The sequence below is a fragment of the Triturus cristatus genome, chromosome 2_2 (assembly GCF_964204655.1).
Source record: "Triturus cristatus chromosome 2_2, aTriCri1.1, whole genome shotgun sequence".
Lineage (NCBI taxonomy): Eukaryota > Metazoa > Chordata > Amphibia > Caudata > Salamandridae > Triturus > Triturus cristatus.
This window is the reverse complement of record NC_140582.1, coordinates 507,868,789-507,894,786: the sequence shown is the minus strand read 5'-3', so window position 1 is coordinate 507,894,786 and position 25,998 is coordinate 507,868,789. Positions and strand designations below refer to the sequence as shown.

Below are 25,998 nucleotides of genomic sequence, written 5' to 3'. Positions count from 1 at the left end.
GCCCTCTGGTCCAGCTGCAGCTGCCCTGTTTCACATGCCTCCAACAACATTTCTCGGAGCGGAGGTATTATGATTGAGCCTTGTTGTTTGTAGATCTCTACCAGGAGCCCATTTAAACCCGATGCTTTCCCGGATTTTAGTGCGCCCAGAGCTTCACCCAGCTCTTCCTCTGTGAGGTCCGCCTCGAGTCGTTCGCAAGCTTCTCGGGACAACACCGGCAAGGCAAAATCTCTCAGAAATTCTGCACTGTCCTCTTCTGTCCTTGTACAGACTGATGTATAAAATCGCTCAAAATGTGCGGCAAAGGCTCAGCTATATCATTACTAGTAGACATAAGCAGCCCAGTTGCATCACGCACCCCCATCACCCATGATCTATCCCGGTCGTGGCGTTCCAGCCACGCCAGGAGCTTCAGGGCCTTGTCCCCCGCGTCATATATCCGATGTTGCACAGCTAGCGCGTAGACCCGCACCTCGCCGTCTGCCAGGGCCCTAAGATCTCGCTGCCTCAGTGCCACCCTGTGCCGCAATTCATATTAACTTTATTTTTAATGTGTAGTGCTAATTACAACTTAAAATTAGATTATAATGGTCAAATTGATTAAGAGTAAAAATAAATCAATCTGATAATACCTACAAAGTGCAAAGAAAGGTACTGAGGCATGAATAGGAAATTTCACAAACGTCTAAGGCTAAAGCATCTGCTTTATACAGCAAAGTAATAAAAAGAAGCATGCCAGAATATTGTGGAAACTTTCTGCCTCTTCCTTGTGAAGAGATCTTATCTTGACAGTGAATGGAGTTTAAACAATTGGAAGAGATCTTATCTTGACAGTGAATGGGGCTTAAACAGTGTGAACAGCTTCAGTAGATGTATCGTAAATGCGTGCAGCCAGGAGAAGTTAACAACAGCAAAAAAGTTGCACACTAAAGTGAATGAACACAGAAATGGGAACTGATAAGAGCCCACTTTTTAGATATATTAAATACAAGAGATTTCACAAGCACGGTGCAGGTGAAACCTAAAAATGAGTTGTATATTGTTGGCATATTGGTGTAAAGTATGTGTTTAATGAGGTCTCCAAGGGTTTCAAAAAACAGGTGAAGGAGAGAACGAGCTGGATAGAAACTTGAGGTACTCCTTGTAATCAAAGAAGGGGAAAAGCGTCAACCTTAACCTGTACAGAGCAATTTTTAGGATACGAAACTAACTATTTTAGCACTCTGGCTTCAAACCACATTTGTTTTCTCAAAGTTTGTAATATGGTGCCATAGTCAACCATGTCAAAAGCCACAATAGATATCAGGGATGTGTAAGGCATCATCAGTGATTTCAAATACGTCAGTTTCTTTAATGCACTAGGCTGAAAGCAGGTTGTAGATCATCCAAAGAATCTTTATCCCTAATAAGCTGTTTCTGTTGGAGGTTCCCATGGATTCTAGACAGGAGGGTGAGACCAGAAAGAGGACAGAAGTTGGTAAGATCTTTTGGGTTAGGTACAGCAATTTTTAAGGGAAGAGAGACATGTCCTCCTTAAGAAAGTTAATAAATATCCATTATGAGAGCCCTAGGTTGATGAAGTTGGTCCAGTTGGTTAAGAAATGAAGCCTTAGATCTTGCTCTAGGGTGACCCCTATGCAATCTAATAAATATGCTGGTTTTGAGCTTGGAGATTGTGTTAAAAAGTTAGGTCCCTGCTACTTCATACAAAATAGACCAAATGTTATATGATTTTCTGCACAATATGTGACCAGAAGTGTTGGGGGAGGTAGCTTCAGGGAGGCTGTAATGGTTTTGAGTTTTGAATAAAAACAGGTAAATTCCTTGCATTTGTTCTCTGGGTCATCCATTGTGGCTCATTAAGTCTACGTTGAGCCTTTGGATTGCCTCATCGGATTTCATGCCCTCTTGTTCTACATGTGCACTCTTAAAGCTGCAAGACAGGAAAATCTGAGCATCACAGTGATGAATTTCAAGCTCTGCATCAGTGAAGTGATAGACTGGATGGGGCACCAGAGACCCAATGCTACAGAATGACAAGTACAAGACCAAGTAAGACTGTGGCCATTCAGACCTCTGTGGATCTACCTTTTGATGAGATAAGCAAGTGCCCTTCCACAGCTCGAGAAATGTGTAACTTAGGTCCTAAATTGAACAAAGAATCTGCAGTTAAGGCAGTGTCTTCAGTCTCGCTTTATCATAAGAGGGCACAAGTAAGATCTTGTGTTTACCTACAGAAGAGAGCTGAACTGAAGCCATTTCTGTCATATTAAGAACATGCCTTTATGGTAAGTTTTCTATTTGCTCTGTTCCAGGTCTTTAATGGCCTCATTTCACTTAATCCAAAAACCTGCAGCTTACCTTTTGGGAAAGCACATGTCTGTCATTGTGACTCCCAGCTATTGGCCTACATCGGTATTTGGGTTGGATACTGCAAATTAAATCTCTGTGCATCATTTATTGTGTCACTTACACCTTGTCCTCCTCTGTATTCCTGTGTGTCCATCCTTTTAGTGTCCACTTCTTTCAAATACTGCTATTTGGGAAGCATGTCTTTTTCTGTAAACTTTTCCTTCGATAGACTACCTGTTTAAGTAGAAATACACAAAATCTGCTTTTTGAAATTTAATATATTAAAGCTGTTTATCGTGCCTTCCACTCCAAGTATAGGAAACCATTTGGTTCCATCACACTTTGAAATTGTTGTTTATAGAACCCACTTTCAACGGAGTATGAATATCACAGTGTATGTATTTTGATCAGGTAAATGTATATAATTTCATGGCTGTGCTATAGATCCTGAAACCAATAGGCTTTAAGACAATTACATTTTCTCAGGAACTCAGTAAAATATTTAGTTAGTCCTACTAAAAAACAAATACTCTTTGGAATTTCTTGAGTGTCACTCCTATCCATATTTCCTAGTGATTACATCACTTGAATAATATTGCTTTCATTTTCTATGCAAAACATATTTAGCCATATTAATCACGAATTTTGTTAACCAAATACCAAAAAGAAGATTCATTAGTATCAACAATTTTCTATAATATTATTTTATCCAAACTGTAATATCCTGCTTACCTGACATTTTTCCTGTGAATTGACAACGTCATTTCAGTGGAGATGGATAGAAAAAAATAATGGATCAATTTGTATGAGGTAGGATAGCAAATAGTGTCAATGTTAAGCCAGGGAGAAAAAAGTCAAATGCAGTTGCTTTAAGGCATTATCTTTGTATGCCTTAATCAATTTACAGTAAGGTCTGAAATGAAAGAATGTGAAAAGGAAGCTTATTGTGTCTAAATTTGGCATTGGTTGTTTTTGTTTACGAAGTTTCCTGCATGCAAAATGTATATGTCTTCATCTGTAACAACGCCATCATTTCTGTAAGGAGAAGAAAGTTTATTTCTGTCCGCTTTTAACTATTTTATTTTGTTGGGAAAAATCTCAAATTTAAATGTATTTTTGACAAAAACTACATTCAATATATTTTGAAATGTATAAACAAATTGCAGCATCCTCTTTGATTATAAATATTGCAGCAAAATGCTCATCTATTGAAGAGATAGCACAAACCATGAGCTATTGTTTACATGCTTAAGTGTATCTTGATAATATCTTGATGTATTAACGCAAATGAGTCTCGCTTGTGCACAGAAGTGCAATGTAATTTGTTGTGTACTTTATCTTCTTCTTTATTCTTGGCTGCATCTTTGGCCCTTTCATACACTACTTCTTATGCATTTAAAAATTAAATGGGTAAAATCACACTAAATGCCCTTAACACATGGGGATGCGCCCACAACCACAGCAGCTCTGCACCCACATTCATGAAACTATAGTAAGAAAATTTGTTGCTTGTATTCCAGATCTCTTTTCCAGTTTCTATTTGCCTAGTAAAATCGTCCAGACCTCTTCAAAGTTGACCATCTTTCATTACAATCCATAGGTAAAGAAGCTGACCTTGTCATTAAGGGACAGGAATCGCAACTTGGTAAGTGATTTGATCCATCAGAAAACTACTTAATCACGATTTTCCACAGCTGGATGTAATACTTATGTAGTCCTAGTCTATATGTTAGGACTACTTCTAAATAAGTGTTGTATGCAAATCCAGATCATCAAAAGTAATACAATGCTATTGAACTGCAATTTTTTGCCATTTCTTTAAAATGTCAAAATCGACTTATATATATATTTTACCAATCACTTTATTGAGTCATTCAGTATAGGTGAAAGAACATAGCTGGCAGTTTATATTAAATTATCTACTTGTGTGTCGGCTCAGACCCTGAGCGGCACATGAAACAATGGCCTGCATCTGCCAATTTAATGAAATACGAATGTTATCAACTTCTGTGATGACAGTTCCATAACAATCCCTACAGCATTTGGCTAAGATGCATTTCAGTTAGTCAAATCCTTAAGAAAAATTCCCTGACTTAACGCATACAGTGTGGACTTCATAGCTCCATGGGGGCTCTACTGGTCATGATGGCTTGTAAATGTAAGGTTTTAGATAAAGAACAGCTAATTAGCAAATCTATGTTACACAATTGTATATATTCTAGCCCTATTCCCTTCGATAAAAAGTTGCCAATGAAATGACCTTTTCCAAAAAAGACAGGAATATATCTGTGATGTAATTGAACAGTTGTATATAGTTTAAGTCACTTGTAATAATAACTGTCTTGAACTATTTTTCCATGGTAATACTCTTGAATTATTGATGCTTTATTTGCTGTTAAGCTGAACTTGGAGGCTGAAAACATGGACCAAAGTTTTGACAAACCACCCTCAAAAATGGAATGCATTATTTCTATTATCTATACTTGTACTAGGGAATTACTTAGCGGTGTTGGCATAGCATTTTGTCCATGAAGGTAATCAGAAACTGAGTATGCTAAGTACAATTGGTGCCTCTTGATATCCGTACCAAGCTGAGTTTGGCTTCAAAAATCACCCCCTCCAGCAGAGAGAATGTGCTTTTTGACAAAGCAAGTGTGCGTGTTCTGAAATTCGACATTCTATTAGTACAGTGCAGTACTTCATTATTCATGGGTATTTTTCATTTGGAAATGTCCAGTACTTTTTTCAAGCAAGCTTTAAAATGAATATGTATATTAAGGCACAAAAATTACCAATGAAGTAAGCCACATCCATCAACAAGTTATCTCCCAGAGGACTCTTTTCCCCATCCACTCTAGCCTATTATTGAGCATTTCTGTGATTCCATATGAATTCTTCGAGCGCTTTAATTACTTTCATATTATTGTATGTGATTAATCATAGTCTGATTAGTATTGGGATCCAATTTTATTATTGTTATATTCATTTTGGATTATTCATTTCAGTTTAATCTGATATAAATGTTTGATATTTTAATTTTTATTTTGTGTTATATAATATTTCTACTATTAGTATATTATTATTACTGTCTTATACAGCATTATTTTTTACTTATTTACAAGAGAGTCTTCCCAGCACCCTCTTTATGTCTTATATTAATGATTCCATTTTAACTAAGTTACATTTTTTAAATGTAATACTTTCTTTATGATTACAGGTCTGTCTCCATTTCACGTTTCTCTTAACAGCATTCTTTCCTATTTCCTATTAACCTTTACAATTCTACCGTGTTATACTCTGTCCCCAAGTTAGCGCTTTTTCTGACTCAGTGTATTTGTTTTCCTTGCTTTTCTACCTTGAGATTTTGTTTCCAGGGGTTATTATACTGAGATAAACATATGTCACCGATTCCACTACAATATCTTTTCACAAACTTGTGTGGGGAATATAGATTTTCATGGAGAAACACCCACTATATTGTTAGATCTTGCAGCATCTCACCAATCAATTTAAAATGTTAATAGGACAGCAAAGAGGGTGCAGAATTGCTTTGGAAAACTCTGTAGCACCTCTGTGTTTTGCTAGTGAAAATCAATAATCATTCAAATTCTATGTATCTGTCTTGATAAGTGTTTTGAGCTAAAGAATGATGATGGATTCAACCCAAATCTGTGACTGGGGGTGAGCGTTTGAAAAGTTTCAGCACTCCGTCCATCATCTCCTTGTGTTTGCTTTGTTCGCCCTAAGTTGGCAGGATATGCCGAGACGTGAGTCCCGTGCACACTTTGCCACTGGATTCAAGCTAGCCTGGCTGATGAGGGCTGTTAGCCCAAATCTGGTCCCAGGATACTTGTTTCCGGTCCAGGGAAGACATGGCTTGGCAGTTCGGTCTGGACTGTTCCCATGAGGCACAGGGTCAAGACTGATTTGCATATAGCTGTGTCTGAACTGGGGTGGCAAGGTGAGCTGAAGAACGATGATGGATTCAACCTAGATCTGTGACTGGGGGTGAGTGTTTGCAAAGTTTCAGCACTCCGTCCATCATCTACTTGTGTTTGCTTTGTTTGCCCTAACTTGGCAGGGTATGCCCAGACGTGGGTCCCTTGCTCACTTTGCCACTGGATTCAAGCTAGCTTGGCTGATGAGGGCTGTGAGCCCGAAACCGGTCCCAGGATGCTTGTTTCCGGTCCAGGGAAGACATGGCTTGGCAGTTCGGTCTGGACTGTTCCCATGAGGCACAGGGTCAAAACTAATTTGCATATAGCTGTGTCTGAACTGGGGTGGCAAGGTAAGCTAAAGAATGATGATGAATTCAACACAAATCTTTTACTGGGGGTGAGTGTTTGAAAAGTTTCAGCACTCCCTCCATCATCTCCTCGTGTTTGCTTTGATAAGTGTTTTACTATAAATCAGCAGTGTGTCTTTCTATGTTGATAAAAATGAGTTTAGGCCTCTATTTTAAATTTGGCAATGCAGCACTCCTGCTATGTCTCCTAATTCCCTCTAATCCAACGGGAGAAGCAGCCAACCCCTACTGATACCAGGCCACCAAAGCAACCTAGCTTTGAGTACCTGACTAGTGGAAGCAACTCCACCAGAAAAATATGTTAGCACTAGTCTGTGTAACAAGAGTTGGGCTGTTATCTCAGGACTGGTGGGAAATGTGCCTTTTTCACATTCATTCTGGGCTTGGGGATTTTCTCTCAAGAATCTCCCCCATGAGTGCTCATCCACCTAATTTCAATGAGGGCTAAATACAAACAAAAATCTGTTAGTTCAAATTAGTAGTATGACTTGCATCCTGGCTGCATCTCACTCCCTTCATTCATTGTGAGTTCTGTTAGTATGCGATAATTTAATTTCTGTTTTTGGGGAGTCATTAATGTATTTCATGTGTGGGTGTTCTATTGCCCAAGATACATTGGTAGGAAAACTTATTTTTCACAGGGACCAGTGAAATATGGAAAATATTTCCAAAAGGCCTTTTGCCGTGTGAAGCAGGGGTTGGTCTTCTGCGACAGGTTGGGTGAAGGGCCTCTCTGAAGGTCAGTCCTCTGGCCTACCTCAACTGTACATTCTCTTGGTGCCCTCAATTTAACTGGCTTTGGACCCATTTTTGGAAGCAAGAAGTTGACAGATATGCATTAGCACAGACTGGCATACAACGTTAGAGCCATGCTTACAACCACAGTGTGAGTTAAACCACGTCTAAGTGCGTCACAATGTTCAGTGCCTCAAACGTTTCAGGGAAGTTCTGGAAATAAACATCCACATCTTATAAACTTCTAATTTACATAGAATCTGTATATAGCATTGAATAACAACTATTTAAAATGGGCACATGTCCAGACATCCATTGTTGGATCATGTGTTGTGAACAGAAGCTTTGGCTTTTCTCACAGATTTTTGTGCAACCAACTTTGGCTTTAAGTAACAACTGATTTAGTAACATTCCTCTGCAACGTATACCAGGGGCCGTATCATACACATGGTACAATTTCCTTGTTTGCACTGGGTGCACCTTTTTAAAGGTGCGCCAGGCCTAAACAAGGAAAATGCACCATATTAGGATAAATGTGTTCCCCTCAGGGCAGCTGCAAACTTGCACTGCCCTGGGAGCAGCACATTTATGTGCAAAATGGAGCAGCTGCTTTAAAGCCGCTCCGTGTTTCACATTGCGGGCAGCAACCCGCCTTCACTTTTAAGGGCGATTAGAGATCCCCTTGCAGATGGGTGCAGTGAGTGACAGCACCTGCCTGCAAGGGGATGTCTGAGGGGTCCATGGGACCCCCTTTCCCCTATCCAGAGGGCTGCCATGGAAGGGCTCACTGTCAGTGCACCTCCTGACATCTTCTTTGCCTCTGTGCCTGAATCTGTAATATGGCGTGGGCGCAGAGGCAAAGGGATTCCCTCATTTGCATTGATATTACAGATGGGGATGCGCCAGCCACCTAGCCTGAGGTGGAGTCGAGCAATGGTGCCAACGTTGTCACTAGGTTCCTGCCGACCTACGAAGAGGAAGGACACTGAAGAGCTGCAGAAGCACCGACTGTGGAAGAAGCAACTGACCCAGCACCAGCCCCTTTGGCCTGTCTGCTGTTCCCAATAGGGTGCGCTAAAGGTCGTCTTGCACTGCAGCTGCTGAGCCTCTAAAGTCTGCGAGACCTGCCTGCCTTCAACAAAGAACCAGGGACTCCATTAGAGCAGCAGAGCTGCTTCCTTGAATCCTGCAGGCACTCCAAAGCAGACTGAGACTCTGGAACCTCAAAAACCTGATGCCTCAAAGCATCACTGCAACCGATCTTCCTAGCCTGAGCTGAAGTGTGCCAACGGTGCTAGCGTGGTCTCCCAGCCCTCCAGAGACAAAGCCCACCTTCGACTTGCCCACTGTGGACTTCCCGACACCGCCTGCAGCCTCTCTTTGCAGGCCCTCTCTATCGCGAGTGCTCCCGGTGATGAAAACCCAACGCCTAAAGACACCTCTGCACTCATCGGCCCTGGCCCCTCAAGATGAGATTCAAAGGTGTACTCACATCCCAAGCCTCGCAAGAGTTGAGCCCCGCTGTTGCTTCAGTCCAACTAGTTCCTCAGTCAAAGTTTCCAGCCTCTTTTTCGACAGACGGATCTCCTTAGACTTGAATTGGACACCCGACGCTGTAAGACACCTCTGCACCCGGAAGTCCTGGTGATTCCCAAAGTAAATTGTTGGTGCTGCTTTGGACATTGCCCCATTTTCACCTTAAGTCCAGATGACTGGTCCCGTCAGTCGCTGTTGAGTGCCCGAATGCAATACAAGTTTTTCCTCCATAGGTTAACATTACCGTGAAATGCTCCAATTCCGATCTAAAGTATCAAAAACCTGTTTTCTTCAAACTATGCTATTTTAAAGAGTATTTACCCAATTTTGATGATCTTGATGCCTAAAGTTATATAAAGGTAGGTGGTATTTTTATAAATTGGTGTAGATATCCTTATTGAGTCGTGTGTATCATCTATTGGCTGTGTGTGTGCGCAACAGATGTCTCACACTCCTCCCTGATAAGCCCTAAGGCTGCTCGACCACACGACCTCCTAAAAGAGCACCTTAGAACTGCTAAAGCAAGCCCTTATCCACTATTAAAGGAATTCCTGGACTCTTTGCACGGTATACCTCTTTTTGGTATACCATATAAAGAGCCAGCTTTCTACACCTTCCCTATCTGTTTAATGCCATTTTATTATTTATGTAACTGTTATCTGTAGCCTGGACACAAGGCCCAATAGCATCTGAGCTCTTCAGGTAGAGCAACAATATTCAATAAATACAGCAGGGCAATTTTATTACAGAAATCAGAAGGAAAGCAATGAACCAATTGATCCGTGCTGAGGCAAATGTATTCACAAAACAGGAAACCATTAGTAGGCTAAACACACTACTTTATATGGGTTTTCCCTTAAAGGCAATTGAGCTCAGGGAGATTAGTATAGGGATCATATGGTTGAAACAAGGACTCCTGGAGGTCAGATGAACAGAACAGTGACTTTGACAGGGGCAAGGTGAATTTTATAAATGTCCAGCAGAATAGAATTACCATAATCCAGTCTTGAGAGAGGCAACGCTCGGAGCACTTTCTCAAGGTATTGTTCCGTAATAAAAGCTTTTATCCCATGTATCAGTTTCAGATAACTGTCTGCAGTCTTAGCTATGATAATGTATTTATGTCAGTCGAGAAGGTCTATAGAATATCTAGAATGAAGTCAAGAGATTTGGAACTTTTAATGATGGATGGTCTTTGTGCATTCTAAGATGTCCTAAAGTCAAGACAATTTTAAATTGTGTAAACGATCGGTAAGGTGGGATGAGCAAAACTCTCACTATGTCACAGGTGCATTTTAGGTGGTGTTGTGTCATTCAGTATTTGATGTGATCAAGTATCTTGGCAGATTAGGGTTATCATCAGGGTAATACAAAAAAAATGTTGGATATTGTTGGCATATTGGTGTAAAGTATATGCTCAATGAAGTCTCCAAGGGGTTCAAAAAACAGGGGAACGAGAGAATGAGCTTGTTAGAAACTTGAAGTACTCCTTGTAATAAAAGAATGGAAAAGCCTCAACCTTAATCTGTACCGAGCAATTTATAAGATGCGAAACAAACCATTTTGGTACTCTGGCTTCAAACCACATTTGTTTTCTCAACGTTTGTAATATTGTAGTGAAGATCGTTATCTATATATGTACAATGCTAAGTTAGCACAACCGTGTTAGATGTTAGAAAGCCATCTTGCCGCTTTTGCTGCTTTTGCACACGACACTGTAGTCACATGTTATTAAATTGAGAAATGCTTACTCGACTTTGCTTCACATGAGAACTGTCTGTTGTTCACATCCCAAACAGTAAGCAGCGACCTTGGTCTGTACACAGTGTAAAGAAACAGTCTGGGTCGCTAGAAGGTGCATGTTGTTGGGTTCAGGTTGATCGGCCCACTATTTTAGCCATAACACGCACGCAGCTGCAAATGCCTGAAAGTCGGGTGCTTTTAATATTGCAGTGTTACATGTTTTCATTACATTCGGAAGAAGAGCTTTCCCAGGAGCAGAGCCTAGCTGATCCTGTGATGTGATCTCACTGAGCTGATCTTTACGGTATGGGGTTCCCCATTCAAGCCTAGAGACCTTTTACTAGTCTAATAATAATACTATTAGTTTGCTAGAGAAAGGAAGGTGGCTTAGATCCACTGTCATTTTAGTATGATTACTCCTTTCATTTTCTTTGGTATTGTAACTATGCTGATGGTTTTGATTTTAATCGTTTGTCTGCTTATGTTAGCCAAACTGCTGCATCTTAGGACACGAGGTTTATAAAATAAACTCTTTAAACTTTTACTGTGTCTCTGTTTATTCTGTTGTAGACCGATATGAGAATAATTACGAACAGGTATTTCTGATTCCCACCATTCCTGAGAAATACACTAAGTCGCTTGTTCTGGGTTGTCTATACATTTGGACCGCCGAGCTAAACCTCGGATAACGAATGGGACACTGATGCTGGTCGGATAAGGGGTTCTGGGTTCTGAGGTGAGTTTTTGGTACACCACAATTCACTGAGGGCCTGGGTTCCTGCACATAGTTCTGTGCATAAGCAGAATCCCTGCAACATGGCGCACCTAATGTTTGGTCTGTTGATTTGAAACGCCTTAGTAGTGCTTGTATTAGTCTACAACACCCTCACTCTGGTTTCCGGATAACGGGAGTGACGGTTTAACCTACCTGTGTTTCGACTAATAGGTTCCTTCAAGCTTGATCATTAAAAAGGTTATTTTTTCTGAACCCCAGTGCTACTGTTGATATCGTTGATACTCTTTAGTGTGTCCTGATGGCGGTTGACATAGCTGCGCATAGCCGTGCACCTCTGCGCCGTCATTTGACGACATATGGGGTGCCGGATGATGGGATGGCTGTAATTTTTGTGGTAAGCGCTGATGCGTCATACCCGTATGAGTTGTTTTACTCATGGGTGACTTTTCCGGCGGTAGATGACGATAATACGTTTCATACCTATACTGCCACACAGCTGCCTGCGGTCTATACCCCATATAGGACACAAGAAATTCCGATCTCTGCCTGGCAGCATACTATTTGGTTTAATGGCGCCCTTCCCCATTCGGTTGCACCGGCGAGAATGGGCCCGTTGTCTATTGCAGGGGCCACATGGCCGGTGCTGGTCGGTTTTACGCCTCATCCCCGCTATCTCACAGTGGCGGTGGCTGAGTTGCGGGTACTACACACAGCCCTGATTACAGTCCATAGGGCTTTAGTGCAGTACGTGTCACGCAACGTGCAGGTGGGGGCACCTGCTGTTGCGGGACAACCTACGGACCACCACGCGGTGGTTATTAGTCCTGTTATGGTTAATTCGGTGGTCGGCAAGCGCCCCCAAAGTAAGGATGAATTTCCTTATTGGCTTGCTGAGAAATTTGACCAGCTGGAAGCGGTTTTTCCAAATACAACTTCTGTGGAGAAACACAGGATCCTCACCATTACTTTGCCTAAAGATCTGGTCCCGGATATGGCCGATTGTGACAACTGGGGTAAGGTCTTTGCCGCGACCTATTCGAAGTGCTATGGCACTCCGTCTGTGTCTGTGCTACCATCCGTCATCAAAAAGGTTCAGGAGAATCATGGTGCGGAGGCTGCTATTGAATTGGGAATGAGGCTTGTCGACAGCTTCGATGTGGTATGCTCCATGGTAATGGGCAACCTCAAAGGAGATGCCATGCAGTTCCAAGTTGCGAATATGATGGACCGCGTGGATGACGCCGACAAGCCCAAAGAGTTCGCGAAAGTAATTGCAAAGGCATATAGGACCGTGGGTCGTAGTGCCTTGGGTGTAAAACCGACTGTGATCATTCCTGATATAGTACAGCAAACTAAGGTGAGCTCGTCTACAAAAGACGAACGCCCCAACTTTCCTAAGCAAAGTTGGAGAGCTAAGAAACAGGGGAAACAGCAACAGAAACAGGGGTCATGTCCTGCCATCACCGATCCAAAAGTAAGATCGATGATGACATCTTGGCAGCTATTGCTGCTACAGAGAAGGGAACGAAATTTCCTAGAGGCTTCCCCTCTCGTTACCATTATCGCTTAAGTCCTGATAACGTCCCATTAGTCAGGATTAATGACGTTGGTGACAGATTGATTCCCAACGCGGACTGCAGACCATCTTTGATATTAGCGGCTCACGAGGGCATGGTGTCCGCGCATGCCGGCGTTGCAGCTACTGTATCTCTGCTACAACAACGTTACTGGTGGTGCGGTTTGTATAAACAAGCCGGAGCTTATGTTCTTAATTGTGACATTTGCCAGCAGATTAAACCTTCAACTGTGGCGCGCCCACCACAAACTCAGTTGTACATATCTAATAAACCAATGGGTTGTGTTTATTTAGATCATTGCGGTCCATTTACCTCTGATACTGCGTACAAATACATCTTGGTTGCAGTTGATTCGTGCACACGTTTTCTGTGGGTGTGGCCACAAAGGAGTGCTGATTCTCGCACTGTCATAAAGGATTTGCGTGTCTTTGTTGGAAGTTTTGCATGTGGTACCTTTCATTCTGATCAGGGCCCTGCGTTCGCCTCTAAGGCGTACAGAGAAGCCATGAGAAATTTGGGGGTCCAAGTCAAATTTTCGTCTCCATGCCGACCTGAGGGTAATAGTGTGGTGGAGCGAATGAACCGTGACTTAAAGCAATCTTTGACAGCCAGGGTTTTAGGTACTGGCCGGAACTGGCTAGCCCACTTATATGACGTGCAACATGCACTTAATAATCTCCCTAGAAGGTCTCTGGGTGGGCGGACCCCATACATGATGCTCTTTGGTGTACGAATGTTTGTCCCAGACCTTGATGGTCTAGACATGGCGGCGTCAGCCGCACCCTTTGACGTAGATGAACACTGTGCTGTATTGCAGAATCTTCAAGAAGCCAGAGACAGTCTAGCGAAGGAACACGTACCCTCCTCATCTGATGCTGCGCTTCAGGTTCCGGTAGTCGGCTGGCTACCTCGAGTTGGTGATCTGGTCCGTGAGAAGGTGGAGAACAAGAAGGAGTTCGGCCCCTCTTATCGTGCACCGGTTCCAGTGTTTGGAGTACAGGGTACTCGAACAGTCATTTTACCTCCACTTCCTGGTCGAAAGGATAACAGGTACGTCTCTATTGACAATGTCAAGCTACAGCGAATGGCCGATTCTTCTTAGTATGACACCGGCGGTTTCTTGCCCTTCGATGCTGAGAAATTCTGTTGTGTCCCGAGCTTCTACCACCGTGCCTGATGTTGCAATCGAGATGCATACAGTTACTGGTCCCTTATTGCCACCGGCACCTGGTGGTCTGCCTGAAGATGTTGAGTATGCTTATCCTGCGGATGTTACATTGCCTGTTTTACATTCCACCACAGTTGCCCACTCACAAGACTCTTTTGACTCTAATTCAATGACTTCCATTGCCCCGTCCAAAGTTTCGATTTTTGTGGCCTGGTTCAAAAGACATTTTTTAATTCCACCTTGGACTTACATTTGGCTGGTGCTCATATGTATTTTTTTGTTTATGTCCATTGGCTTTGTGGTAGTGTTTTTTAGACTTATCAATGGACACTACCTGAAAGAAAGATCTACAATTCGACTAATTGATGGAACTTTGGCCCCCCACTCCTCATCACATATTATGAAAAGGGACCAGACTTTTGTGAACATTACTGCCTGGCCTGTACCTGATGGGATCGCTTGGGATGCCGTAAAATTTCAAATTCAAGGCCCCACTGAAGTAATTAATGTGCCAAATGTATTTCGTGTTTCTATGGGTGATGTCGTTAAGCAGAACATCCACTCAGATTACTGGGATGTTCAAGCCATAGAAGCACTGTTTTCTTATTTGAAATATTATGCTGCATTTGATGCTGAGGATTTGTATTTAGATACTGCTAATTATGATGAGCAATTTTGCTATCAACATTATGGCACGCATTTCCTACACAAAGCAAATACGTTTAGAAAGTTTGTAAATTATACACAATGGGAACACTGTCCCGCCCCTAGGATGGGCAGCTCGGCTACGTTAGTGGATAAATTCACCTATTTTTCTGATTTTAGTGTGTCAAATCCGGCCTCCTTTTATTTTAAGGTTGCGCCTGAGTCTGCTTCCAAAGTTAGACTGACACACACCAAATTGTTGTATTCAAAGTCCTTTATGGACGAGTTGGCAATTGGAGGATATGATCTGTGGAAAGCTACTATCGATCTTAAATCGGGTTGGGGCTCCAAACTGTGGCAGGTACAGGGAACAGAAGCATTGCATCGTGCCTGTCTCATCCCGAATCACATGTTATTTTTAAATTCGTCCGTTTTTCAAACCACCTGTTTTGGATTGGCTACTTCTAAAAAATTTAATTCTCCCTCGATTCCGGGTCTGGGTGCTTATCCTAATTGGGGTAATCATACGGATCTGTCCCTTGCTACGTTGCAGTCATACATTTCCAACACATCCTTCAATATTTCTGAATTGTATCCGGAAGGGTGGTTGGTGTGGCAGACGAGTTGGGACTCCTGTCAACATCGGTTTCTGGATTTGAAGCAGGGGTATACACAGGTTCGTGTAGACCCCCGTTTTGAATCTTCTCACACTGTAACTACCTACTCGGTAGGGAAGTTATGTCAGTCTTGGCTGCAACATTCCACTTTAGCATCGGTTAAACTTCATTTAGCACGATTAAACGGCAAAGTAGATTTTAATGATTTTGTTAAGGGTCCTGCAGTTGGCAGGTCCAAAAGATGGGTGTATGCTGTTTACAACGAAGTTTGGAAGTTATCACAAATTGAGGCTGCATCCAGATTACGTGGTATTGATCAAGCCAATATGGAAAAGGTGTTGGCTGTAATAGATAATAGTATTAACACCCTATCTTCCAGAATTTATACCTTAGATAATATTGTATCATCTGTGGTAGACATTGTGCAGGATGATTTGTCTGTATTGTATCATGGTCAAAATCAATTGCGTTCTATTATGCAGTTTGCATGGACGTTGCAAACGTTAAAGGCAGGGAAAGTCCCTTGGGATTACATGAACACTTCATCTTTGTTCTTTCCTTTTAATTTAACTGCGAAACAACAGTTCATGTCCATGAAAGATGCTACATATTCATTACTACACATTGAAAAGTTGGAACCTTTGCCTTTCTCTGTCGCTGAATTGAATTCCGCTGTGTGGCTTATACATGAGTTAATCACATTACCGTTCCCTCTGTTTAAGTTCAGTTCGTGCATGAAACATTATGCTCTAGGCAGATATGAACAACTTGGTACTGCCTTCCTGCACGAAGTTTGGTCACTCCCATTCACGTATAGATGTGCGAGAGATGGCAAGGAGGTTTACTTGAAAGGTGAAGAGTGCACTTCCACTCCGGATCACTCTGTAGTGTGTAGGCACATTCAATTGCATGGTGCATGTAATGTGCATGCCCCTAATTTAGCTTGCGTCCTGAAAGGAATCCCTGTGCCAGTTATAACACCGTCTTTTACGCTGCTTGCTAACGGTAGTTATTTGCTGTTGAATAATGAAGCTTGCTGTGGGATGTTGGTGGGAATTCCCTACATAGTGACTGTATCACTGAGAGTAGTTTGCTGTAATAACGTCCTTTTCCCGCCCCCGCATGGATGGCTCGATGTATCCATCTGGCCTTCCATTCCAACCTTGAAAGCAGAGTTCAACAAGATGAGCAGAATAAGGGCTCTATTGTCTCAAAAAGAAGTCGCGTTGACTTCATCCCGGGAAACATTTGTCCTTCACATAGCAAACACCCGCACTGAGGTGCAAGAGCTTTTGAATACTGATCTACCACTTCATTTTGGGACCCTGATTCAGACTATCTTTAATGCCTCGTCAACAAGTGGCTTGGCTCATTTTTTTAAAATTGTGGGCTCCGGCCTCGTGACCTCCTTTCAAACTATTTTTGGTGTGATCCCGGCCTTTTTTCATTCTATTTTTTCCAGCGTCTTCAGAGTTCTCCCTTTACTTCTCGCCCTCATAGCTGGAATACTTTTGTTGATCTGCGCCCTGCGCTATGGATGCACAACTTGCGTCACATGACAACATGTCCCGGCTGCTCCATCTTCGTAACCGGATGCTTGAATACTATGGCACTTTACCACTGGCAACTCTAAGCATAGCCTATGGATTGTCCTTCCGGTTTCCCTACTTTACTTGTGTGCAGCCCGTCTTTCATTGCCTAGATTGTCCGTTCCAATGGGCTCTGGATTTGTGTCTGTCGAACTCGGTGTCTCCTGCCCCGGATTATGATCAGCTGATGAGCCCCTTAGTGGCTCATGAGTTGGACTGTTCTGGCGTCGGGATGATGGCCTGTGGAGCAGCACATGGAGTCCTTGGGAATTGGGACATCGGAACGGCTGCGATTGACTTCTTAGCAAGAAGTTATCTTGAAGAGCACGCCAGTTGTCCTCGAATGGTGCTGGAGGCTCCGGTGGTCGAGGAGCATGTATGTTCCTTCCCCGTGCTGAACTGGATGGCAGATAATTTTGCAGAACGTTCCAATGATTTCCTCTTGGAAGCTGTTGCAACTTATTGTGCTTATACATTGATGGATTGACCTTTTTGCACTTTCATTTCGTCATTGGTCCTTCAATGATGTTTTTTTATCCTTTTAAATGGTTTTTTAGGTCTCGCCTGATCCAGCGCATGCGCTGGTCTGGCCGAGACATTTTGTATACAGGCTTTTCAAAGTGCTGCTGTGGCCTAAAGCTTCAGTGCATGTGAACGTGCAGGCGCGCAGCGCCATGTGTCTTTCCTCCGCAGCACGCGATCGCAATCGCGATCACTTTAATTTTCGCGTCCGCCTCACTGTCGCGGCCGCGTATGCTTCACTTTGTCTTCAATATTATGCACATTCAGATCTAGGTAAGTATTCGTATCTTTGATCTTTTATGTTTTCACTACTCTATTCTGGATGCGCATCCGTCCAAGCTGACCAAGGACGCAATGCTGACGTCACCACACCCATATGGTGGAATGTCACTCTGGTTATTCACTGTGCTCTATGGTTGGTGCTGCAGCTCTGCTAGAAGGCTGGATGCATCACAGGGTGAGAACCTGGAATACTTAGATAGCGCCAAGGGGTCCTTCCTGTAGTGTGGACACACTTATTGAAATCCCAGGTATTACAGGTGAATCCGCCTCGAAAGCACAGATCCGTTTTACGTCTCGTACTCCCAGTGAGCGCTCCTTTGTAAATGTAAAATGCGTGTCTTTATTTAGATATCTGAACATGGTGTAAGTTATGCTGGTTGCATCCACCACCACAACTCACAGGCATTACTGCCTGGACAGCTGCAACTAATTTATCTAGAGAATAGCCGGCGACACCAACAGTGCTCCAAACATTTTTCTGGGTGGTTTTCTATTCATGAAAATCCATTAAGGCATTTGGCACAAAAAACTACATTATTCACTCCTCCGCCTGCTCTGGTAGCCTCAGTTTTGAGTAGCTGGATGTTCATTGTGTGATAATTACAATGTGCTTTCCTGGTGGTACCAGGGCTCCCAGGCAGTCACAGTCATTGGCAACTCGGCCAGTTTGCAATGAATCACGGTGCAGTTAAAAAAGGTTTCTTCTATTTCACTTGTTGTTTTTACCCGACTTCCGCCTGCGGCCCTGCGCTTTGATGTATATGTGCTGTACGTGTTCAAAACTTCTCTTGAAAGAGATGAGCTGAATGCAGCCCTTCCCATCTCAAACCCTTCTTTCAAATTTGAAATCTACGTATCAACCGCATAACGGTTAATTGCAACTGCATGCCAAAAGGGGTTTGGTCTTGCCAAGTTTCATTGTTCAAACTCGCAGTAGGCACCTGCCTGCTTTTTGCTTCAAAAAAGCTAACTCGAAAATATATATATTTTTATTAGTTTAAATCACGAGCATTGGTAACAACAAAACACAAACAAGCATTTGCAATGCAACAGGTCTCGCATTTACGCGAGTTTGAGCTATCGGCATTGTAAATAAAATGCCTTTTATTTATGTTTTGGTTTTTGAAGCATAAATAAAACGCGTTGTCATTTACAATGCCAATAGCTCAAACTCACATAAATGCGAGACCTATAGCATTGCAAATGCTTGTTTCAATTCTTTTTATTTTTTCTTTGTTTTTTCTCTTTGAACTTTTTCACTTACCTTATTTGGACTTACAGTTCATGCCCTTGGTTCCGCTCTATCAAACTTGAACTCTGCGTTCTTGCAAGTGCGCCCCTACTGGTTAGTGGTCCGATCAAGGATCGTTATCTATATATGTACAATGCTAAGTTAGCACAACCGCGTTAGATGTTAGAAAGCCATCTTGCCGCTTTTGCTGCTTTTGCACACGACACTGTAGTCACATGTTATTAAATTGAGAAATGCTTACTCGACTTTGCTTCACATGAGAACTGTCTGTTGTTCACATCCCAAACAGTGAGCAGCGACCTTGGTCTGTACACAGTGTAAAGAAACAGTCTGGGTCGCTAGACGGTGCATGTTGTTGGGTTCAGGTTGATCGGCCCACTATTTTAGCCCTAACACGCACGCAGCTGCAAATGCCTGAAAGTTGGGTGCTTTTAATATTGCAGTGTTACATGTTTTCATTACATTCGGAAGAAGAGCTTTCCCAGGAGCAGAGCCTAGCTGATCCTGTGATGTGATCTCACTGAGCTGATCTTTACGGTATGGGGTTCCCCATTCAAGCCTAGAGACCTTTTACTAGTTTAATAATAATACTATTAGTTTGCTAGAGAAAGGAAGGTGGCTTAGATCCACTGTCATTTTAGTATGATTACTCCTTTCATTTTCTATGGTATTGTAACTATGCTGATGGTTTTGATTTTAATCGTTTGTCTGCTTATGTTAGCCAAACTGCTGCATCTTAGGACACGAGGTTTATAAAATAAACTCTTTAAACTTTTACCGTGTCTCTGTTTATTCTGTTGTGGACTGATATGAGAATAATTACGAAGAGGTATTTCTGATTCCCACCATTCCTGAGAAATACACTAAGTCGCTTGTTCTGGGTTGTCTATACATTGGGACCGCCGAGCTAAACCTTGGATAACGAATGGGACACTGATGCTGGTCGGATAAGGGGTTCTGGGTTCTGAGGTGAGTTTTTGGTACACCACAATTCACTGAGGGCCTGGGTTCCTGCGCATAGTTCTGTGCATAAGCAGAATCCCTGTAACAATATGATGCCAAAGTCAACCATGTCAAAAGCCTCTGAACCACTGATAGATCACACTGACTCAATAGGAATAAGTCAAGGATGTGTAAGGGATGATCGGTGATTTCAAATATGTCTGTTTCTTTAATGCACTAGGCTGAAAGCGGGTTGCTGATCATCCAAAGGACTTTCTTCACTAACAAGCTGTTTCTGTTGGAGGTTCCCACGGGTTCTAGCCAGGGGGGTGAGACCAGAGACAGGACAGAAGTTAATTAAGATCTTTTGGGTTATGTTCAGCAATTTTTAAGGGGAGGCAGATATGTCCTACTTAAGAAAATTAATAAATATCCATTATGAGAGCCCTAGGTTGATGAAGTTGGTCCAGTTGTTTAGGAAATGTAGCCTTCTTGCTCTAGGGCGACCCCTATGAGATCTTAGAAACGTACTTGGCTTGAGTTTGGAGATTGTGTTAAAAAGTTCAGTCTCTCCTACTTCATACAAAATAGACCAAATGTTATATATTTTCTGCACAATATATGATCAGAAGTGTTAGATGAGGCAGCTTAAGGGAGGCTTTAATGTGTTTGAGTTTTGAATAAAAAAAGGTAAATTCCTTGCATTTTTTCTCTGAGTCATCCATTGTGGCTTATTATGTCTATATTGAGCCTCCAGATGGCCTCATCAGATTTCATGCCCTCTTGTTCTACATGTGAACTTTAACACTTACCTCTTAAAGCTGCAAGACAGGAAAATCTGAGCATCACAGGACTAAGGGCCTTATGTAGGTAAATTACATTTACCGATTCTTAAATACCGAATTTTACCGATTCGGTGTTTATGAATCGGTAAATGTAATGTAGGTGAAAAAATACCGATTCGGTAAGTGTCGGTATTTTAGAATCGGTATTTACCGATTCGGTAATGGTAACCTGTATCTCATTTATTCCTATGGGCCAGGAGGCCCATAGGAATCAATGGGAAGCCAGTTACCATTACCGAATCGGTAAATACCGAATCGGTAATGGGGGGAGCTCAATCAAGGGTGGCAGGGTGTCACATTGACACCCTGTTGCACCCCTGATTCCTGCATGTGTGCACATGTGGCACACATACATGCCCTGAGGGCATGTGTGTCTGCCACATTGCACACATCTAAGGGCCAAATAATGCATTAACAGAGACATTCGTCATTTACCACCAACTTTCAGTTGGTGGTAAATAACGAATCCCCACACCCACCACACACTCCCCCTACATCTCATTTCTGTATTCGGTATTTACCGAATCGGTAAAATTACCGATTCAGTAATTTTACCGATTCGGTAAAATACCGAATACAGAAATGATCCCCCTACATCTCAAAAGCCTAAATACCGGTCGGTAACGGTATATTTACCGAAAATCGGCCGTTAACGACCGGTATTGGGCTACCTACATATGGCCCAAAATGTCAAGCTCTGCATCCATAAAGTCATAGACTGGATGGGGCACCAGAGACCCCCAACTGCAGAATGAAAAGTACAAGACCAAGTAAGACTATGGTATTTCAGACCTCTGGATCTACTTTTTGATTAGATAAGGAAGTGCCCTTCCCCAGCTCAAGAAATTTGTAACTTAGGTCCTAAATTGAACAAAGAATCTGCGGTTAAGGCAGTGTCTTCAGTTTCTCTTTATCATAAGAGGGCTCAAGTAAGATCTTGTGTTTACCTACAGAAGAGAGCTGTACCCAAGTAATTTCTGTCAAAATAAAGAACATGCCTTTATTGTAAGTTTTGTTTATGCGCTGTTCTAGGTTTTTAATGGTCACATTTCAGTTAAACAAAGAACTTGCAGCTTGCTTATTTGGAAAACATATATATGGCTAAGATCATAACTCTCTGCTATCGGCCAACATTGGTATTTTGTTTGGATACTGCAAATTAAAGCTCTGTGCATCATTTATTTTGTCCGCTACACCTTGTCCTCCTCTGTATTCTTATGCGTCCAGCCTTTTAGTGTCCACTTATTTTAAATACCGCTATTTGGGAAGCATCTCTTTTTCTGAAAAAATGTGCCTTCAATGGACTACCTGTTCAAGTAAAAATGGACAAAACCTGTTTTTTTAGCTTTCATATAGTAAACCTGTTTATCGTGCCTTCCACTCCAAGTATAGGAAACCATTTGGTTACATCACACTGTGAAATTGTTGTTTATAGTACGCACGTTAAACAGAGTATGAATATCACAGTGCACTTGATCAAGTAAATGTGTAATTTCACTGCTGTGCTATAGATCCTGAAACCGACAGGCTTTAGGAAGATTACATTTTCTCAGGAACTCAGTAAGTTTAGTTATTCCTACAAAAAAACAAATACTCTATGGAATTGCTTGACTATCACTACTATCCATATTGTGGTTAAATCACTCGAATGATATTGTTTTCATTTTTTATGCAAAACATATTTAGCCACATTAATCATGAAAGGTGTTAAATACCAAAAAGAAGTTTCATTAGTTTCAACAATTATCTATATTATTCAGTTATCCAAACTGTGTAATATCCTGCTTAGCCTTAACTTTTGTTGCGAATTGGCACACTTATTTCAGTAGGGATGGATAGAAAGAAAATAATGAATCAATTTGTATGAAGTAGGATAGCAAATAATGTCTACGTTAAGCCATGGAGAGAAAAGCCAAGTGCATGTGCTTCAAGGCATTAGATTTTTATGACTTAACCAACATACAGTAAGGTCTGAAACGAAAGACTGTGAAAAGAAACCTTATTGTGTCCAAATCTGCCATTGCTCAAGAAGTTTCCTGCATGCAAACTTTATATGTCTTCCTCTGTAAAAACAACACCAATTCAGTAATGAGAAGAAAGTTTGTCTTTGTCTGCTTTTAATTTTCTTTGTTGGGAAAAATCTCAAATTTAAATGTGTTTTTGACACAAACTACATTCAATATATTGTGACATGTATAAGCAAATTGCAAGACTCCTCTTTGATTATAAACATTGCAGCAAGCTGCTCATCTAATGAAGAGGGAACACAAACCATGAGATATTGTTTACATGCTTAAGTGTATCTTGATTTTAAGTTGATGTATTAACACAAATGAGTCTCACTCATGCACAAGGGTGCAATGTAATTAATTGTGTATCTTCTTGTTCATTCTTGGCTGCATCTCTGGACCTTTCGTAGACTGCTTCTTAGGCAATTAATGCAATTAAATGGATAAAATCAAGCTAAATGCCCTTCAAACATGAGGATGCGCCCACAGCAGCTCTGCTCCCACATTCATAACACTATAGTAAGAAAATCTGTTGCCTGTATTCCAGATCTTTTTTACAGTTTCTATTTTCCTGGTAAATCCGTTCAGATGCCTTCAAAATTCACTATCTTTCATTACAATCCATAGGTACAGAAGCTGACCTCGTCATTAATGGACAGGAATCCCAACTTGGTAAGTGATTTGAGCCATCAAAAAACTACTTAAGCACATGATTGTCCACAGCTGAATATAATACCTGTGCAGCCCCACTCTATATGTTAGGACTACTTCTACATAAGTGTTGTATGCAAACCCAGAGCATCAAAAGTCACTCAATGCTATTGAACTGCAATTTCTTGCCATTTCTTAAAAGTGGCAAAATTGGCTTTCATAAATATATTTTACCAATCAGTTAATTGAGTAATTTGGTATAGGTGAAAGAACATAGCTGCCAGTTCAAATTGAATTATCTACTTGTGTGTCGGCTCAGACCCTGAGCGGCACATGGAACAATTGACTGCATCAGCCAATTTAATGGTATACGAATGTGATCAACCCCTATGATGACCATTCCATAATAATCCCTAAGGCATTCAGCTAAAATACATTTCAGTAAGTCAAATCCTTAAGAAGAAATTCTCTGTTGAGTCATCTGATACAGTGTGGCCTTGATAGCTCCATGGGAGCTCTACAGCTCATGCTGGCTTCTAAATGTAAGGTAACAGTTACTGTATATTCATAAGAACCAAGAACAGTCTGTAATAACACCATCAGTTCAGTAATGAGAAGAACGTTTTTATGTCCGCTTTTAAATATTTTTTGTTTGTTTGAAATAAACTCAAATTAAAATGTGTTTTTGACACAATCTACATTCAATATATTTTTTAATGTATAAGCAAATTGCAAGGATCATCTTTGATTATAAACATTGCAGTACTATTCTGATCTATTAAAGAGGTAACACAAACCAAAGAGATAGCTTTTACATGCTTAAGTGTATCTTCATAGTATCTTGATGTTTTAACACAAATGAGTCTCATTCATGCACAAAGGTGCAATGTAATTAACTGTGTACTTTATCTTCTTGTTCATTCTTCGCTGCCTCGTTGGACCTTTCATAGATTGCTTCATACGCACTTAAGATTAAATGGATAAAATAACACTAAATGTCCTTCATGCATGGGGATGCACCGACCTTAACTCTTAACCCACATTCATAACATTATAGTAAGAAAATCTGTTACCTGTATCCCAGATCTCTTTTACAGTTTCTATTTTCTTTGTAAATTTGTCCAGATCTCTTCAAAATTGACCATCTATCATTACAATCCATAGGTACAGAAGCTGACCATGTCATTAAAGGACAGGAATTGCAACTTGGTAAGTGATTTTATCAGAAAACCACTTAAACAGATGATTGTCCCCAGATGGATGTAATACCTGTGCAGTCCCAGTCTATATGTTAGGACTACTTCTACAAAAGTGTTGTATTCAAATCCAGAGTATCAAAAGTAACTCAATGCTATTGAACTGCAATTTGTTGCCATTTCTTTAAAATGGCAAAATTGACATATAAATATATTTTGCCAGTCAGATAACTGAGCCATTCTGTATTGGTGAAAGAACAAAGCTGCCAGTTTACATTGAATTATCTACTTGAGTGTCAGCTCAGACCACGAGCAGCACATTGAACAATTGCCTGCATCAGCCAATTTAATGATATACGAATGTGATCAACTTCTGTGATGACCATTCCATAATAATCCCTACAGCATTCGGCTAAAATGCATGTCAGCAAGTCAAATTCTTAAGAAGAAACTCTCTGTTGAGTCAAAGGATACAGTGTGGCCTTCATAGGGGCTCTACTCCTCATGCTGCCTTGTAAATGTAAAGTAACAGTTACTGTATATTCATACGAATCAAGAACAGTCCTCATGATTTGTTGGCAGAAGGTGGCTTTAACATCCAAGGGTCCTGCAGGAGGCTGGATTAGAATATGGTGCACACTTATTTAAGTGAATCACCTTGCACTAACATGACAACCCTTATGGTGATTTTAGTGGTCCTACACAACTATAGAAAGCTCTCTAAGTGGTAGCTGTGGAGAGCAGCCTTCAGGCTTATCCAGGAGGAGTGTTAAGCTGCTTGTTTTACCAGATCTAATCATGTAGTGTTGGTTAAACCAAAAAAAAACCACAGTGGACAACCCTGTTTGGCGCTGCAGCTTTCTCCGCGCAGTTTGTGGTAAACAGGGCACACCGCACGCTGGGGCCCAAGCCCCCAAACCCCCCCCCCCCCCACCCCCCAGGATCCTCACCGAGGCCGAATGTTGGCCGCATTTTGAACTACAGGGACAGAGATGTGGCCCTTTCACTATCCAGGGAGAAGCAGCAACTTAACTTCGAGGGGAACAACATTGCTCTATATCCTGACTTTACAATGGCGGTACAGGAAGCCAGGAAAATGTTCTTGCTAGTTAAAAAGAAGTTGAGACAAGCCCAAATAGATTATGCCATGCTGTACCCTGCACGCCACCAGATCACTCACCAGGGAAAGAAAAATTTCTACACTAATCCTCAGCAAGTGGAGGAGTTTTTGAAGTGTACCAACCAAGGACAATGATGTGGAGGGGGCGTGGCTTGCCGGGCTGCGGAATGGCTGC

General features: G+C 41.6%; 1 protein-coding gene across 2 annotated transcripts in view; it reads left to right on the top strand.

The window, feature by feature from the left end:
- The window catches only part of TTC29 (tetratricopeptide repeat domain 29), a 1,075,828-nt gene that overhangs the window by 936,330 nt on the left and 113,500 nt on the right, over positions 1-25,998 (top strand). The window contains exons 11-13 of one of the 2 annotated variants that reach the window (XM_085643267.1): positions 3,953-3,997; positions 23,484-23,528; positions 24,672-24,716. In XM_085643267.1, coding sequence (XP_085499393.1) covers positions 3,953-3,997; positions 23,484-23,528; positions 24,672-24,716 — 135 coding nt within the window. The remainder of the gene's footprint in view (positions 1-3,952; positions 3,998-23,483; positions 23,529-24,671; positions 24,717-25,998) is intronic. The other variant, XM_085643268.1, reaches the window with a different exon arrangement.